The 16,873-nt window shown below is 45.0% G+C and overlaps 1 protein-coding gene across 12 annotated transcripts in view; it reads left to right on the forward strand.

Annotated features, from left to right (window-relative positions):
- The first annotated feature begins 235 nt into the window (after window positions 1-235).
- Window positions 236-16,873, forward strand: part of LOC125029660 (glutamine--fructose-6-phosphate aminotransferase [isomerizing] 2-like) — a 32,444-nt gene continuing 15,806 nt past the window's right edge. For 11 of the 12 annotated variants that reach the window (XM_047619683.1, XM_047619702.1, XM_047619722.1 and 8 more), the window contains exon 1: window positions 236-384. In XM_047619683.1, coding sequence (XP_047475639.1) covers window positions 378-384 — 7 coding nt within the window. In that variant the 5' untranslated portion in view covers window positions 236-377. Of the gene's footprint in view, window positions 385-607; window positions 754-16,873 lie in introns of those variants that run through there. The other variant, XM_047619694.1, reaches the window with a different exon arrangement.

Genomic DNA, 16,873 nt, shown 5'->3' on the forward strand with positions numbered 1-16,873 from the left:
TTACTGAAAGTACAGTTGATCTTTGAAGTAAATGTGACGACCCATGATTTAATGCTTGACTTATATAGGAACATACCTAGATAATGCGGCTCGTAATATCTTACGTAAGTCATTGTTATCAAGAGAATTTATTGGTAAATAAAATCAAATGGAAATCCACCCATGAGACCAATCTCTACTGGCCCGATCTGTAAAGTAGGCGTGGCTTCGCGGAGTTCCTGACTCTCTGATTGGTTGAGCTGTGACGTGAAGCGAAGGTGTGTCTCGAAGGGTATAAAGCAGGTTGACGATCAAAATAATGTTGAGTTGTAGCTGGACAGGCTCGAGCGACTAGAAACGATTTGGACTGTAGGAAATCTTTCGTTACATTACCAACCATGTGTGGTAAGTATATCTATATTTTATGATTGAATCTTAACGCCGTATTTCTAATTTTGTTGCGAGATAACTTCACCTGTAATATGCGATATACTTTAGTGGACTTTGGTTTAAGAAAGTGAATATGTAGGCCGCAAAGAGTTTCGAAACTATCGCTACGCAGCAAAGGACCGTCTATCGATCGTCTTTTGTTGCTTGGCGCTCTCACCGCGTAGCGGGGTCTGCCGTCTATACAAATTTCGTCTGCTGTCGCGCCGAAGTCAGTTTGTTGTTGTTGTTTGGGGAAACTAGCCACTCGAACTTTCTTCATCTGTTCGTGTGAGAAACCTTTGTTTTCTAGCCCGTGGTGACTCTCCTATATTTTGATAATGTGTGGTGAGTAAAGATATAAGATAGTAAGCAACATTTTACCTTGTGTATGTTTATTTAACGGTCTTATTTCATAAATTTAACCAGAACCTGTGTGATATCCCCGAGACTTCTGTTAACATTGCCAAGTTATCATATCATTTCTGGCTTTCTGTATCATCAGCCGTCCGTTTCAGACAGCCATAGCAAAGATACATTATAATCCAAAGCATAAAACGATATAAAGACCATGTAAGCTCATTCATCCTTCGGTGCCAAACGCACGAGCATGTGTGACGTGGCGCCACTACTTCCCGGCACCACGAACCAGTGCCACTTCCACGTATATGTTTGTACAATGTCAGCGGTACCTCCTCTTTGATGCGGTTTAGGTGTCGTCGGCTTAGTGGAGACTGCAGGCTTTCGCAACAGCTGAGCTACATCCTTATCAGGGGTTCTTAAAACCTGAGATAAGACATGTATGTATATATATATGTCTATATATACATACATACACACATACATACACATACACACACATATATATATACATATATATAGATAGATATACACAAATATTTATATACATAAATATATATACATATATACAGATTGATATACGTACATATATCTATCTATCTATCTATATATATATATATATACATGTAGATATACATAGATAGATAGACATAGATATAAATACATATAAATATAGATAGACAGATAGATAGTTATGTTTATACATATACAAATAGGTATAAATATATGTCTATGGATATATATATATATAGATATACATATACACACATATATATAGAGAGAGATTGGCAGATAGATAAATATACATTCATACATATTTATATATGATATATCTGTTTGTACATGTATATGAATATACATATATACACATATATATGTATGTATTTGTATATATATATATATGTATGCATTTATACATATGTATGTATATTTATGTATATATATTATGCATGTATAAGTATGTATGTATATATATGTATATATATGTATATTATATATTTATTTATATATGTATATTTATCTCTCTATCTATATATATATGTATATATATATGCCTCTCTATCTTTATATTTATCTATATATGTATGTATGTGTGTGTGTTTATTTCTATCTATCTATATATATATATATATACACATACATATACACACACACACACACACACACACACACACACACACACACACACACACACACACACACACACACACACACACACACACACACACACACACACACCATATATATGTATATGTGTACGGATGGGTGCATATGTATTTAAATGTAAATATAATATACATGTGTATGTGTGTATCCATTCATCCATATATACACTTATATGAATATTTGTACATACACACGGGCACGTACATGTACACATTGCACAGCCGCACACTTGTAGACCTGGGTCAACGTACAGTACATGTCGACCTCTGCCGTGCTCCTTGCCCCCTTTCTGCTCTTCCTCCTCTTCGCGGATATAGTCCTTCTTCATTTTCTCTCTCTTTCTCGCTTCGCTCTTTCAGTCGTAACGAGAAGAGCCCGCAACAGCGTTCTCTCTCTTTGCCTGTATTTATCTTCGTCTTCGTGTCCGTTGTATCGAAGTTGAGGGGTTGGTGTCCCGAGGTTCTCTGCACCCCCGGCATCCGCGGCTGGACAATACTCTGTTTTCACTTGAGGATTTTTGTGTCGGGCGTTCCTTTGTTTATTCGGTAGTTCTTTCGCTGTGTCGCTCGTTTTCGTCATTATTATTTTATCTTTTCGGTCATTTTTTTTTCTGATATCCTCTTTTTCCACGTGTCTTTCTTTCTCTCTCTTTCCTCTTTTTTCCCTTCCTTTCTTCCCTCCTTCCCTCTCTCCTTCCTTCCTTCCTTTCCTCCTTCACATCTTATCTTCCCCTCGTATTCTCCACTTCTCATTCTCCATACGTGCATCCATGACCTCCCGTCCTGGAGTCAGGGAGTGGCGCCATTCTCACGTTCAGGAATAGGAAACGGGTGGGCGGAGGTTAATGATCTTTCGCCTAAATACGTTTATGTTATCCGTGTACCGTAGTAACTTTGGGAGGGACAGGTCTCTTGGTTGTTCCTAGTGTGATATAGATATAGATATAGATAGTTCCGCATTGTGCTTATGGAGAATAGTTAGATCTCGCATCCCACTGCCCTCCCATCTCTCCCAGACAGGATCACGTATTTGTATCACCTTGTTGTGTCCTTGATGCCTTTGTGTACTTCATGATACAGTAAGAAGTTAGATGCGGAAATTGGAGCGTTTGGGAGGGAGTGCCTAAAGGAAACTGAAAAAAAAATGCGGTTAGGTCCTTGTTTTGTCCTCCCCGCAACCGCAGCCCTTCCACTCTCTCTTGGTTTCCTCTTCACTTTCCCTCTTCTCCTTCTTCTCCCACCTCCTCCTCCCCCACGTCTTTGTTTCTCCTCGGCTCTCGATATCACGCTCAAGAACGCTTGCTTGTGTGTGGATTTTCACTTTCATGAGTGTTCGTGTCGTGAATCACGTGTAGATTGATAGACATACAGAGAGAGAGGGGGAGATAAAGAGAGAAAGGAGTGAAGAGAGCGGACCGACCACAGAGGGCGTTGGCCAACTTTCTCGCCGCTGGATTCTCTCGCTGTGAGGAGGCATATGACAGCATCGCCTGCCTGGGTGTTGTTCCGATGTCACCTCACTCCGGGATTATTATTGACGCCTGACTCTTGCACTTATTCGCGTTACCTGACCGTGTCGCTAAAGGAGAAGGGCAGGTATTATAATTAGTTTGTGTCAATAGCCGGTGAAGTTCGTCGTCGCTTAGGAAAGCTTTGTCTTGCTCCTGTCCATTCCCGACGCCCAAGTGGAAGGCAGAGCAAAGGCGACTCTCTGGCCTTAGGGGATGGCGATCAGAATCCCTTGTCCGTGGCGTTTAAGTATATATTAGATGGCCGATAGAGAGGGTCCGCTTAATGACCGTACGACAAGCATCCTTATGCTTCACGGTATTAGAGCCTTTTGAAAGAGGTCACCTGTTTTTTTACCTGTCTCGAGATTCATTAACCCTTTTCCCCGGGAGAGAGAGACAGCCTAGTAGATATTAGAATAATCTAATAATAATGAAAATGAAAACGTATTGTATAGAAAGGACATATCTGCATCCAGTTCCAAAGACCAGGAGCCTTCGACACAGAGCAAGATTTACAGCAACAAAAGGACCTGAAGGACTCAGACATCACGTGAGCAGAGTGTGAATGGACGCGTGAACTTTGCCCCGTTGCGTCGTCGGCTGGACGGGTTCGCTTCGGTGTCGCAAGCCCGCTTTGGGGACTCTCTCGCGCTGCCGTGTCCTCTCTCGAAAGATCGCTGTCCTGCTCGGGCCACTTTGCTCTTCCGCTCGTCCCTCTTTTTTACCTTTTTTTTACCTTTAGGCCAGATATGTATGTGTATACTGTGTATATATATGCATGTATATATGTACACATATATATGTTTATATGTGTGTATATGTATATATATATGTATATGTACATATATATACATGTATGTATGTATATAAATTTGTATATATGTCTATATGTATATATGTGTGTGTGTGTTTGTGTGTGTGTGTGTGTGTGTGTAATGTATGTATATGTATATGTATATGTATGGATGTATATATGGATGTATATATATGCAAGTATATATATGTGTATAAATGTGTATGAATATATAGATAATACATGTATATATATTTATATTTATGTATTTATTTATTTATATATATATTTGTTTATATATATATTTATATATATATATATATTCATATGTGTACGTATATATATATATATATATATATATATATATATATATATATATATATGCATTTATTCATTTATTTATATGTGTATGTATGTATATATATGATATGTGTGTGTATTCTACTACAAATTTTGATTTAGTGGCTGGATGTCCATGAGTGATTTTGCTACGTAGTTTGGTCATCCAGAATGCAGTACCGTAAATAGAAAGGCACATTTTGCACGACATTTTCCCTGGACGAGGAAGCGGTCGTCCTATCAAGGAAAACAAGTGACGTGCGCTGACTTCCTGCACGTGTAAGCAAGTTCTTTTTTTCTCGTTTTTCTAATTGTCTGCTGTTATCGACCTGTGGAGCACGTGTTGCGATATTGCGAGTTTAGTTGTATCCTCGATGTTTAGCGAGACCTTTTTCGTAGGGTACAGTACAGTCAGTTTCCAGGTATTGCAAGAATTGGACAAAAAATACTACATGGACACGGCGCCGCCCTTCGGTTTGGGACTTGTTGATGCAATTCGTGTGGGGTTTTTTATAAACATTCGAACACTTGATGTAATTACTGCTAGACTTTTTATTTCTGGATTATCGTGTTTCATCGGGCAGTATCCTCTCCCCCGGAACTTTATGATTTGATTTATAAAAGGATACAAAGTTATATATAAGCCTATATGAACACCGACACGAGCCCATGTTGAAGAAGGTGCGCAGCACGGAGGCTTGAGTTAACGGGCCCCGCGCACGTCTCGTTCACCCGCGGCGATCGTATCCACCTGCCCAAGGACACGCCGGCGACGCAGAGCATTCTCGTCGGGTCCTGCCGCGCCTCCCCCCCCCCCCTCTATACTCCCTCTCCTCCCTCCCCTAGCTTATCCTCAAGGTAACCTGGTTCACTGCCGCCGTCGCCGCCGCCACGCCGATATCGGGGCAGCCTCGTCTCTCGGAAATTGGAATCCGGAGGAGGATTTCACTGGAGTCGGGTTTTTTGTACATTATGTTCATTTTGTATCTTTCCAAAAAATACAAAAAGGGAAGTGTCAGGCATCCGGAGGACAAGCTGTTTCAAACTCTTTTTTTTTTTTCTTCGGTCGAGGTGGCGACGGGTCAGACAGGATGCCCGCCTTGCCACCCTGCCTGACCTGCCTCTCCCAAGGACAAGCAACGGGCCTTTACAGCTCTCCGCCCCCTACACCCTCCTCCTCCTGCTGCTGCTCCTCCTCCCGCTCCTGCTGCTGCTCCTCCTCCTCCTCCTCCTCCTCCTCCTCCTCTTCCTCCTCTTCCTCTTCCTCCTCTTCCTCCTCCTCTTCCTCCTCCTCTTCCTCCTCCTCTTCCTCCTCCTCCTCTTCCTCCTCCTCCTCTTCCTCTTCCTCTTCCTCTTCCTCCTCCTCCTCCTCCTCCTCCTCCTCCTCCTCCTCCTCCTCCTTCTCCTCCTCCTCTTCTTCCTCCTCCTCCTCTTCTTCCTCCTCCTCCTCCTCCTCCTCCTCCTCCTCCTCCTCCTCCTCCTCCACTTCCTCCTCCTCCTCCTCCTCCACTTCCTCCTCCTCTTCCTCCTCCTCCCTCCCCTCCCCCTCCTCCTCCTCCCCTCCCCCTCCTCCCCTCCCCCTCCTCCCCCTCCTCCTCCACCCTCCTCCTGCTCCCCCCCTCCTCCACCCTCCTCCGTCTCCTCTTCCTCCTCCTCCTCCTCCCCCCTCCTCCGTCTCCTCTTCCTCCTCCTCCTCTCCTTCTCCTCATCCTCCTCCCCCCCCTCCTCCTCCTCCTCCTCCTCCCCCTTCCCCCTCCCCCCTCCTTTCCTCCTCCTCCTCCTCCTCCTCCTGCTCCTCCCCTCCTCCTCCACCCTCCTCCCTCCTGCTCCCCCCCTCCTCCACCCTCCTCCGTCTCCTCTTCCTCCTCCTCCTCCTGCTCCCCCCCTCCTCCTCCCCCCTCCTCCGTCTCCTCTTCCTCCTCCTCCTCCTGCTCCCCCCCTCCTCCTCCCCCCTCCTCCGTCTCCTCTTCCTCCTCCTCCTCTCCTCCTCCTCATCCTCATCCTCATCCTCATCCTCATCCTCATCCTCATCCTCATCCTCCTCATCCTCCTCATCCTCTTCCTCCTCCCTGTAGTGTACGCTTAGTGTATAAGATTATCTTTATCCATTTTTATCAGCCACAAGAAAATCCAAAGGTCAGTGGTGTCTCCCCCCAGCTTTTACCCTCACAAACACAATACCCTTCCCTCACTCATACCCCCCCCTTCACACATACCCCCCCTTCACACATACCCCCCCTTCACACATACCCCCAACCCTCCCCCCATCATCCACATAGTCCGTACCCGACCATGATGTGGAATTGTCGAGATTGGGGGGAAAAAAATGAAACTAACCCAGGCTACGCAATTTGATGCAGGGTGTGGCTGTTGGTCGGTCGATGATGCTATATACCGGTACCAGTTTAGAGTCCTGCGTGGCTAAATTGCGGGAAATTATCGACGTGCTCGCCCTGTTTTTCTACTTTTAATTTTTTTATTTTTTTTATTCATTTTTTTTGTAGAGATAGGTTTGGTATCCTGCAGTTTGCACCAGAACGGAAGGTAGTCTGGGTGGAGTTAGGTATATTATCTGTATTTCAAGTGTCGCAGAATATAATGTATATTTATATATTATATAATATATATGTATAATATATATATATATATGTATATATATATATAATATATAGATATATAACTCACCATAGCATTCATTCAGGTTCGAAATATAAAGCAAAGAAATACATTCATGCATAACGGTGACGTCCAAGGATAAGTGACAGGAATGCCAACAGGCCACTGACTGTTTCTCGGCATTGCAAGGAGAGAGGGAATCGCGTCGAGAGATTTTCCTCGCGGAGAAGTTATTGAAAACTTTCGTGGCTCGTGTCGTAATAACGGGGTCGGTTGCCTTTTGTTATTGTTTTTGTCATTGTTGTTGTCGTTATTTGCATGTCCTCTTTTGTATATCGTCGTTCATTAATTTTACCGATTGAGCTTTTTTTTGTTTTACTTGTATATTTGTTCATTTGTTTTTAATCCGTATATTCAGTCATACGAACACCCTCTCAACGGCCCCTTTCCGCTTTCTACAATCAATCTATCAGACCGGACTATAAGAAAGAAATCCCTTTGATCTGCCTCTTCCCCCTTATAACCCTAAAACCGCCGGGGAGGTTATTGGGTAGAAGGCCTAAGAATATATATTCCGAATCGCCACGCAGAATGCCATTTAAACAAAGAGAGAGAGAGAAAGAGAAAGAGAGAGAGATAGATAGATAGAGAGAGAGATAGAGAGATATAGAGATAGAGATTGAGATAGATAGAGAGAGAGAAATATGACTTTTCAAAACAGTTAAATAAAAGCATAAGACAACGGGACTGAATTGGCCTTAACGGTTCAGGTTGCAAGACGCGGATTGTGCAACTGTCTTAACTGCAGAGATGGTGCAGGAGAGGGGAAGGGATGGGGGGGGAGGGAAGAGTCAGACGTAAGCTAATCAATCATTCTTAATTACTTCCTAATATTTGATTATTTTATTGTATCCTGTTTTTGTTTTTTTTTAGGATTGGGATCAATTTAATTTAATATCATCGGACATGATGAAATCTATATGAAGGATTATCGAGTTTTTATTTTCAAGAATCAAATCTAATCCTTGACAGTGACGGACCGTTGGATAAGTCCACCAAGTGATCAATTCAATTTAACTAAAAAAAAACATGTACTAATTAAGTAATCAGATAAAAGAAAGATCAAGGAGAAGAAAGGAAGAAGTTGAAAAAAAGATACCTATGCGAATGGGAGAGAGAGAAGAGAGGAGAATAGGAGAGAGAGAAGAGAGGAGAATAGGAGAGAGAGAAGAGAGGAGAATAGGAGAGAGAGAAGACAGGAGAATAGGAGAGAGAGAAGACAGGGGAATAGGAGAGAGAAGAAGAGAACGGCGCTACATAGACAAGGTATCGAGGGGTACCACTACCACCGTCGCCTCAATGTGGATCACCTTGACTTTGGCCTTGGTGGCTCCTCCCCTCCCCCCCTCCCCCCCTGCTAAAGCTCCAGATTGCTTATACAATACCAACGTACAACAATAGTTAATAAAGTTGTAATTAAGATACGTAAATATTATTAAAAAGAAAAAAAAAAAGAAAAATATGCATTAAAGAAGTTTTAAAGAGTTATATGGAAAATTCCTAGTTTTTTATTTTTATTGATCGATGCACATGTGACTGCTATCATATAAACCTGATACTGTCGCGTGGATTTAACAAATAAATTTATATTATTAACTAAGATAAGGAGATTGAGAGAAAAGTTAATATATAATTCATGAAGATAAATGGAGACCTTTCATTCACTGATTAAGGCTGCATAGTTATGGTTATGAATCATTATGTCTTTACGAAAGATTAATTCATCATAGGTTGACACTGTTGTCATTTTTTTTTATCTTTATCTACCTTTCATCATTTTCTGCCTGATCTAATCTCTCTCTCTTCTCACCTCTTCTCCCCTCTCCTCTAATCTCCTCTCCATTCTACTTCATTCCTCTCCTCTTCTTCTCTTCCCTCCCCTCCCCTCTCCCCCTCCCCAACTCTCTCTCTCTCTCTCTCTCTCTCTCTCTCTCTCTCTCTCTCTCTCTCTCTCTCTCTCTCTCTCTCTCTCTCTCTCTCCCCTCCCTCCCTCTCTCCCTCCCTCTCTCCCTCCCTCTCTCCCTCCCTCTCTCTCTCTCTCTCTCTCTCTCTCTCTCTCTCTCTCTCTCTCTCTCTCTCTCTCTCTCTCTCTCTCTCTCTCTCTCTCTCTCCCTCTCTCCCTCCCTCCCTCCCTCCCTCCCTCCCTTCCTCTCTCCCTCTCTCCCTCTCTCCCTCCCTCCCTCCCTCCCTCCCTCCCTCCCTCCCTCCCTCCCTCCCTCTCTCCCTCTCTCTCTCTCTCCCTCCCTCCCTCCCTCTCTCCCTCCCTCCCTCCCTCCCTCCCTCCCTCCCTCCCTCCCTCCCTCCCTCCCTCCCTCCCTCTCTCTCTCTCTCTCTCTCTCCCTCTCTCCCTCTCTCCCTCTCTCCCTCTCTCCCTCCCTCTCTCCCTCTCTCCCTCTCTCCCTCTCTCCCTCCCTCCCCCCCTCCCTCCCTCCCTTAGGTGCTTTCAGGGCGATAATCACCTGACCATGGCACGCTGTTCTTATCAAGCATGAAAGAGGTCGCAACCCTCACCCCATTATCGGGGCCGAAGCGTTAACTTATCTCCCGTATCAGGTGCTGAAAGACGACATGAAGTGGACTACATCACACCTTATAACCCTCACTTTCTCAACAACTTCGATACCTCCCCCTTTTTTTTCATAATTCGTTCTTATTTCCGTTGTTAAGACGCATTTCCTTTTGGGTTGACGCCGATTTTTCTCCCTCTCTCTCCTCAGTACATTACGTTCGGTAGTTATAGCAATATCGGCAAGAATATCAGTTGTTGCCTTGAGGCTACAACGGCGATTGAACCGAAGAACTGTTCGTGGTTTTATGTTTTTAATTTAATAACCTCTTCCTTATTGTAGAATAAATGCAAGATTTTAGGGAGGTTCAGACACATATGCGTTCTCTCTCTCCCTCTCTCTCTCTCTCTCTCTCTCTCTCTCCCTCTCTCTCTCCCCCCCCCTCTCCTTCGTCGTCGTCCTCCCCTTTTTCTCCCTTTGCCTCTGCCTTCTTACCATCTACCATTTCACCCTCTCCCTCCCCCCCCCTCCCATTCCCCTCCCCTCTTCTCGTCACCTCGTCATAAATGTCAGGGTGGATGGACGAACTTTACGGAAGCGGGGAGAGAAAAAAAGAGATTGTTTTACGCAAGGACGTTGGCAGAGCGAGGCAGAGAAGAGGGGGAAAGAAAGAAAGAAATGAGGAGAACTGACTTTACTGACAGGGAGAACTTTTATATGCAATACCTGCATTTAGGGGAATAAAAGGATAGATGACATGTATTCTTGATGTTTCAACCCTCTCCCTTCCTCCTTGCATCCTCACCCTCCTCCTGGAAAAGGTAGAGATAACAGTGAATACAGCAGTCCCATGGAGAGCTCAAGGTCAATTGAAAACCAGTGAAGTGGAGGCAAATCACAAGAAAATTTCCTTTCACGTCATGTCCTCAAAGGAGTTGTATCCAGGAACGCAAAATTTCTTCCATTTTTCCCCTTTTTATACAAATAACTTTTTAATTTTCTCTGATATATTTATTACATTATGGAAGTTACACCGTCATTATATCATTATGAACTTATCAGGTTATAAGGCTTTCGTATCTTTATTTGAGCCATAAATCATTATTCCAAGACGGGCTTTGTGTGGCTGCCGTCGGATGGGTTGTTTCGGGCCGTCGGGGTATTCTAGCGCTGTCGTCAGGGGGTGCCTTGTCCTCAGGGATATTTAGATGATGTTTAGCTTAAAGGTGTGTTAAGGGTCTTTCTTTTGAGCATTCGTAAAGGGGCGTTTGCCGTATCGGAATTGCTGAGATTCAATTAATTGCCGAAAACGCGAGTCGGAAATCATGATATACTCGTCTGGCCCAGTCGTCCTCTGACCCAGAAGTTAGCAGGTCACGAGATCGAGGTTAGTGCCAAACATGGTCGACGGGAGACTGCGATGCCAGTCATGTTACGACGGCGCTGAGGCCAACTGCCTATGTCTCCTTGGTCACTTAAGGGGAAGAGGAACAACGAAATAACTACTGAAAGACCTTGTATTGTTTTTAGGCCCCCACGCTTCCCTCCCCTTCTCCCCTTCCCCTCCCCTTCTCCCCTTCCTCTCCCCCCTCTTTCCCATACCTGCCTGGCACTCTGGCATCCTGGGGCAGTCACTTCCGGCAGCAGTGCGCTTGGATATTCTCTTCCTGGAATAACTATGGGAGTGTATTCTCCCCCCCCTCTCTCTCTCTCTCTCTCTCTCTCTCTCTCTCTCTCTCTCTCTCTCTCTCTCTCTCTCTCTCTCTCTCTCTCTCTCTCTCTCTCTCTCTCTCTCTCTCTCTCTCTCTCTCTCTCTCTCTCTCTCTCTCTCTCTCTCTCTCTCTCTCTCTCTCTCTCTCTCTCTCTATTTCCCTTCCCCCTCCTCTCTCTCTCTCTCTCTATTTCCCTTCCCCCTCCTCTCTCTCTCTCTCTCTCTCTCTCTCTCTCTCTCTCTCTCTCTCTCTCTCTCTCTCTCTCTCTCTCTCTCTCTCTCTCTCTCTCTCTTTCCCTCCCCCCTCCTCTCTCTCTCTCTCTCTCTCTCTCTCTCTCTCTCTCTCTCTCTCTCTCTCTCTCTCTCTCTCTCTCTCTCTCTCTCTCTCTCTCTCTATTTCCCTCCCCCCTCCTCTCTCTCTCTCTCTCTCTCTCTCTCTCTCTCTCTCTCTCTCTCTCTCTCTCTCTCTCTCTCTCTCTCTCTCTCTCTCTCTCTCTCTCTCTCTCTCTATATTTCCCTTCCCCCTCCTCTCTCTCTCTCTCTCTATTTCCCTTCCCCCTCCTCTCTCTCTCTCTCTCTCTCTCTCTCTCTCTCTCTCTCTCTCTCTCTCTCTCTCTCTCTCTCTCTCTCTCTCTCTCTCTCTCTCTCTCTCTCTTTCTATCTCTCTCTTTCTCTCTCTCTCTTTCTCTCTCTTTTTTTCCGATTAATAAATGGTATAAGCAGCGGAGCAAGACACATCGAAAGTAAATTACGTAAGAAGGTCAAAGATCAGAGAACCCGAGGTATACAAAAGAAGGGCAAGTAGGAGGGGGAGGGAAGGGGGCAGGGGAGGGGGGTGGGGTACTTGTGTTATTTAAGAGTGTGACTTTACACCTTAAATGTCAGTTTTTTTTTATTTTATTATATTTTTGTTTATTTTTTTTCGTCCTTAACATTTTTTCCCTTCGAACGGGCGTTGGAAGGAGGGAGCTTTTGGTTTTAGCTTGTGCATCAGTGGTTTACTTTTTTTTGTCTTTTGAATTAGAAGAAAAATAACTACTTATTGTCTCTACTTTGATTACTTTGTACCACCCCTCCCTTTTGCCCTTCACTTCCAAACACTATACACGCCCTCCACTCTCCACTCTCCACGTTTCATCCTCCACCCTCCACTCTCCACTCTCCACGTTCCATCCTCCACCCTCCTCCCTCCTCCCTCCTTCCTCTTCTCCCTACCTTCCACCCATACCCCTTCAACCCTCCATTCTCCACCCTCCTCCCTCCTTCCTCCTTCTTCTTCTCTCCACCCTCCACCCTGCACCCTCCACTATCCTCTCTCCACTCTCCACTCTCCACCCTCCACCTTCCAACCTCCACCCTCCACCCTCCACTCTCCACCCTCCACTCTCCACCCTGCACCCTGCACCCTGCACCCTATTCCCCTTCCACCACGTCCAGCTCCTCTTCTCTTCAAGGTCAATTGATGGACGAACAAAGCGAGAAGGTGGACGAGTCAAGCGGCTAGTCAGTCATCTTCTTACTCATTTACTCACTCACTCTCTCTCTCTCATTCTCTCATTTCCTCACTCAGTTCACTTTCATGCTCTCTCATACATATGTTGTTTAACATAAGAAGCTCTCACACTCATTTACGCACTCGCGGGTGCTCTCACTCACTTATTCTCACACTTACTCGTTTACTCACTCATGCATCTGGTAGTCTCCTGATTTAGAAAGGGAATGCGGGTGTAGTGAGAATTTATTTTAATATTTTATTGCTCTGTTGTGTGAAAAGGAACAAGAGGGAGGTGAAGAAGGAAAAGGAGAAGGAGAAGGAAAGAGAGAGAACCAGAAAGTCATGATATATATAGAGAGAACAAAATCGAGAGTGATAGTGTAAGGAAGGGTTAAAGGTGAAGGGGCGGGGGAGACAGAGAGGGGGGAGGGAAAGGAGTAGGAAAGGGAGAGGGGGAGGGAGGGGAGGGGAGGGAGAGGTAGAGGAGAAGGGAAGGGGGATAAGAGGCAAGCGGAATGGGAGAGGAGAGGAGGTGAGGAGAGGGTGAGTAGGGGAATGGGGGGGGGGGGAGGGAGGGAAAGGCCGGTTTAAAGGATCAGGATTTCCCAAACCGAAGAATCCGGCTCTCCTCGTCTCGCCGAAACCGCCCCCAGTTCTGGAACTTTCGCTTTCTTCTCCTGGCGGCTATTTAGGAAAGAAGGAGGCGGGGGGGGGGGAGGCAGGGGGGAAGTCAGGTGGTCTTTGTTTATGTTTTCGCGTAGGCCATGAGGAAGAGTGACATTGTATTTGTTTGTTTGCGTAGTTATAGCCATGGGATCGTCGTTGTCCCGCATCCACAATACATGCATGATTGATTCGCCGTTTTCAATAGATCTAAAACATGTAGCGATTCAGTTCCTCCATTTTTTCTTTTCTTTTCTTTTGCCGACGATAAATACTGTAGCAGATACGGCTCGTGAAGATGAAATTAAGGATACTAACCAATTAAAGCTTGTGAAGTTAATAAAAAAATAGGTCGTTTGCCAACCACACACCGATGACGCATCAATGCAGGTGTACTGACACCTGCAAGCCGCATGTAATCAATGAATTATCCGCTTCCTTAACAGCAAAACGATCATAAAAGCCAACCAAACTGCTACAGATAGACTAATTTAATTAAAACCTCTCTATTGAAGCTTCATAACCTGTCTCAAGCTCAAGTTGGTTCAAGATGACGTATATAGATATCAGTTTTCCGCGATGTGGCGCGTGTGTCGATATCACTCGACCCTGACACATATGGGAACGAGGCCGACAAACAACCGAGGCGCAGGCATCAAGCAAGCACTCGATACTTTACAGTTTCATCAATTGTAAGAGTACGTGCGCGTGCGTTTATTTAGCGAAAGATTTGGATCTCTCTCTCTCTCTCTGTCTCTACCTTGATTTACGTCGGGCTTTCTCCCCTTCCTCTCTCCCTCCTTCCCTCCCTCTCTCCCTCCTTCCCTCCGTCCATCCCTTCCTTCCCTCCGTCCATCCCTTCCTTCCTCCCTTCCATCCTCGCATCATGTCTCTTTACCCCCCCCCCCCCTTCTTCTCTCCCTTCCCCTCCCCCTCTCTCTCCAGTATTTCGTCATATGTGAATGTCTCTTATCAGCATTTTTTTCATATTTCTCCGAAGACCTGGGATTATGATTAGATTTTCTTTGCAGCATGGTTACTGTTGCTGATATTACAATATTAAAACTCCCTTTGGAAATAACAGTTGATATTGTTATAATGTCATGTATCTTGATCCTTATTTTGTTTTTCATCTTCAGCGTCATTACTGTAGCAGTATATGACATATAGATCAGAATCTATCCTCACTTTTGTTGCTTTTTCTCCTGGCGATACAAGAACCTTCTGGAAAGTTAGTCTCGGACCAGCGTGGTCTGGCGCCAGTTTCGAAAAGAGAGATAATCCGCCGCATGATCACTGTTGCACGGTTGCAGTGTGGCTGTTGATCCGAACAGGTTTTCTTGAGCCGAACGAGCGGGTTTCTTCACAGCGCGTGTTGTCATGGCGTCTGCAAGCTGTAGGACCAAGTATCCTTAATCGGATAGTTTTGTGGTTTTACCTTATCCGAATAGTTTTGCTATTGTCTGAATCGGAAAGTTTTGCGGTTTTCCGTATTCGATTAATTTCGCCATCACTTTAAACGGGTAGTTTTGTGGTTTTATTTTTTTCGAGTAGTTTTGTCATTACCTTAATCGGGTAGTTTTGCCGTTACTTTACCCGGGTAGTTTTGCCGTTACTTTACCCGGGTAGTTTTGCCGTTACTTCACTCGGGTAGTTTTGCCGTTACTTCACTCGGGTAGTTTTGTATTTTTACCTTACTCGAGTAATTTTGCCATTACCTTACCCGGGTATTTTTGGAGCTCCCTGAGGCGGTCCTCGGCGGCGCGGGAGAAAGTCCGTCGCGAGAGCTGCCTTCTGAGGCCTCTTACGGGTCCGCTGCCCACTTGGTGCCTTGAACTTTTTTGTTGTTGTTTTCCTCTCTCTCTCTCGCTCTCGCTCTCTCTCTCTCTCTCTCTCTCTCTCTCTCTCTCTCTCTCTCTCTCTCTCCTCTCTCTCTCTCTCTCTCTCTCTCTCTCTCTCTCTCTCTCTCCTCTCTCTCTCTCTCTCTCCTCTCTCTCTCTCTCTCTCTCTCTCTCTCTCTCGCTCTCTCTCTCTCTCTCTCTCTCTCTCTCTTCTCTCTCTCTCTCTCTCTATCTCTCTCTCTCTTCTTCCTCTCTCTCTCTCTCTCTCTCTCTCTCTCTCTTCTCTCTCTCTCTCTCTCTCTCTCTCTCTCTCTCTCTCTCCCTCTCTCTCTCTCTCTCCTCTCTCCTTCTCTCTCTCTCTCTCCTCCTCTCTCTCTCCCTCTCCCCCTCCTCCTCCCTCCCTTCCTTCCCTCCCTCCTCTCCCTCTCCTCCCTCCCTCCCTCCCTCTCCTCCCCCCCCTTTCGCCACTCACCTTCCCCGCTCCTCCTTTTCCCTCTTCCTATCCCTTCCTCATCCCGAAGCCAGATAGCCATGATAACCCGTAAACAAGTAAAACAAGTATTCGCATGAAAAGGCAAGAATTTAAATACTGAGAAATGTCTTCAGATACAAACATCTTACTTGCATATAACAGCTCCTGTTAACTCGTAATAAAAAAAACGTTTTTTATTGCCTATTTACCTCGTTGTCTACTTCTTGCGCTGTATCTCTTATCTTATCTTATTCCATTGCACATGACTTGATTGATATCCTAGCGCAGAGATATGTATCCGGTTGGACTTTCCTCGAAACAGACGAACAAAAAAACAAAGATGGTTTAAATATTAATGGGAACAAACAAGTGACATTTTGAATTCGATACTGGGGAATGAGGAGGGGGTGGGGGGGAGGGGTCATACCCTTTACCTAATCCTGCTACTTCCTTCTCCTCACTCTCATTTTTTTCCCTTCACCTTCCCATATCCCTTCATCGTTTTCTTTTCTTCTTCTGTGGGCTATTACTCTCCGTTTCGTTTTGATTTGTCCTCGCCCATTTTTGTATATTTTCATCTTTTCTCCGTCATCATTTTCTACGTTTCTACCTCTTCTCCCTCCGTGTTTCTGCCTTTTCTTTTCCATCTTCCCTTTCATCTTCCTATCGTTAGCCTACTCCAACTCCTACTCCCTTTCCTCCTGCCCCCCCCCCCCCACCCCACCCCACGCACGAGGTCACGAAACTGCTTCAGAGGGCGTCCGTTGATCCCAGCTTAGGTCACGTGAATTGCCTCTCTCTGGTTATATGTATTTCTCTCTATCTTCAGGCTGTTTGCTAGTAAACATGTAAATGTAAATAAACGTACACTTACAGACCCTAAGCTCGGTCAAAAGTTACCTATAACCCCGCCAATCTCGCTAGTTCCCATTAA

This window comes from Penaeus chinensis, chromosome 2 (genome assembly GCF_019202785.1).
Source record: "Penaeus chinensis breed Huanghai No. 1 chromosome 2, ASM1920278v2, whole genome shotgun sequence".
Taxonomy (NCBI): domain Eukaryota; kingdom Metazoa; phylum Arthropoda; class Malacostraca; order Decapoda; family Penaeidae; genus Penaeus; species Penaeus chinensis.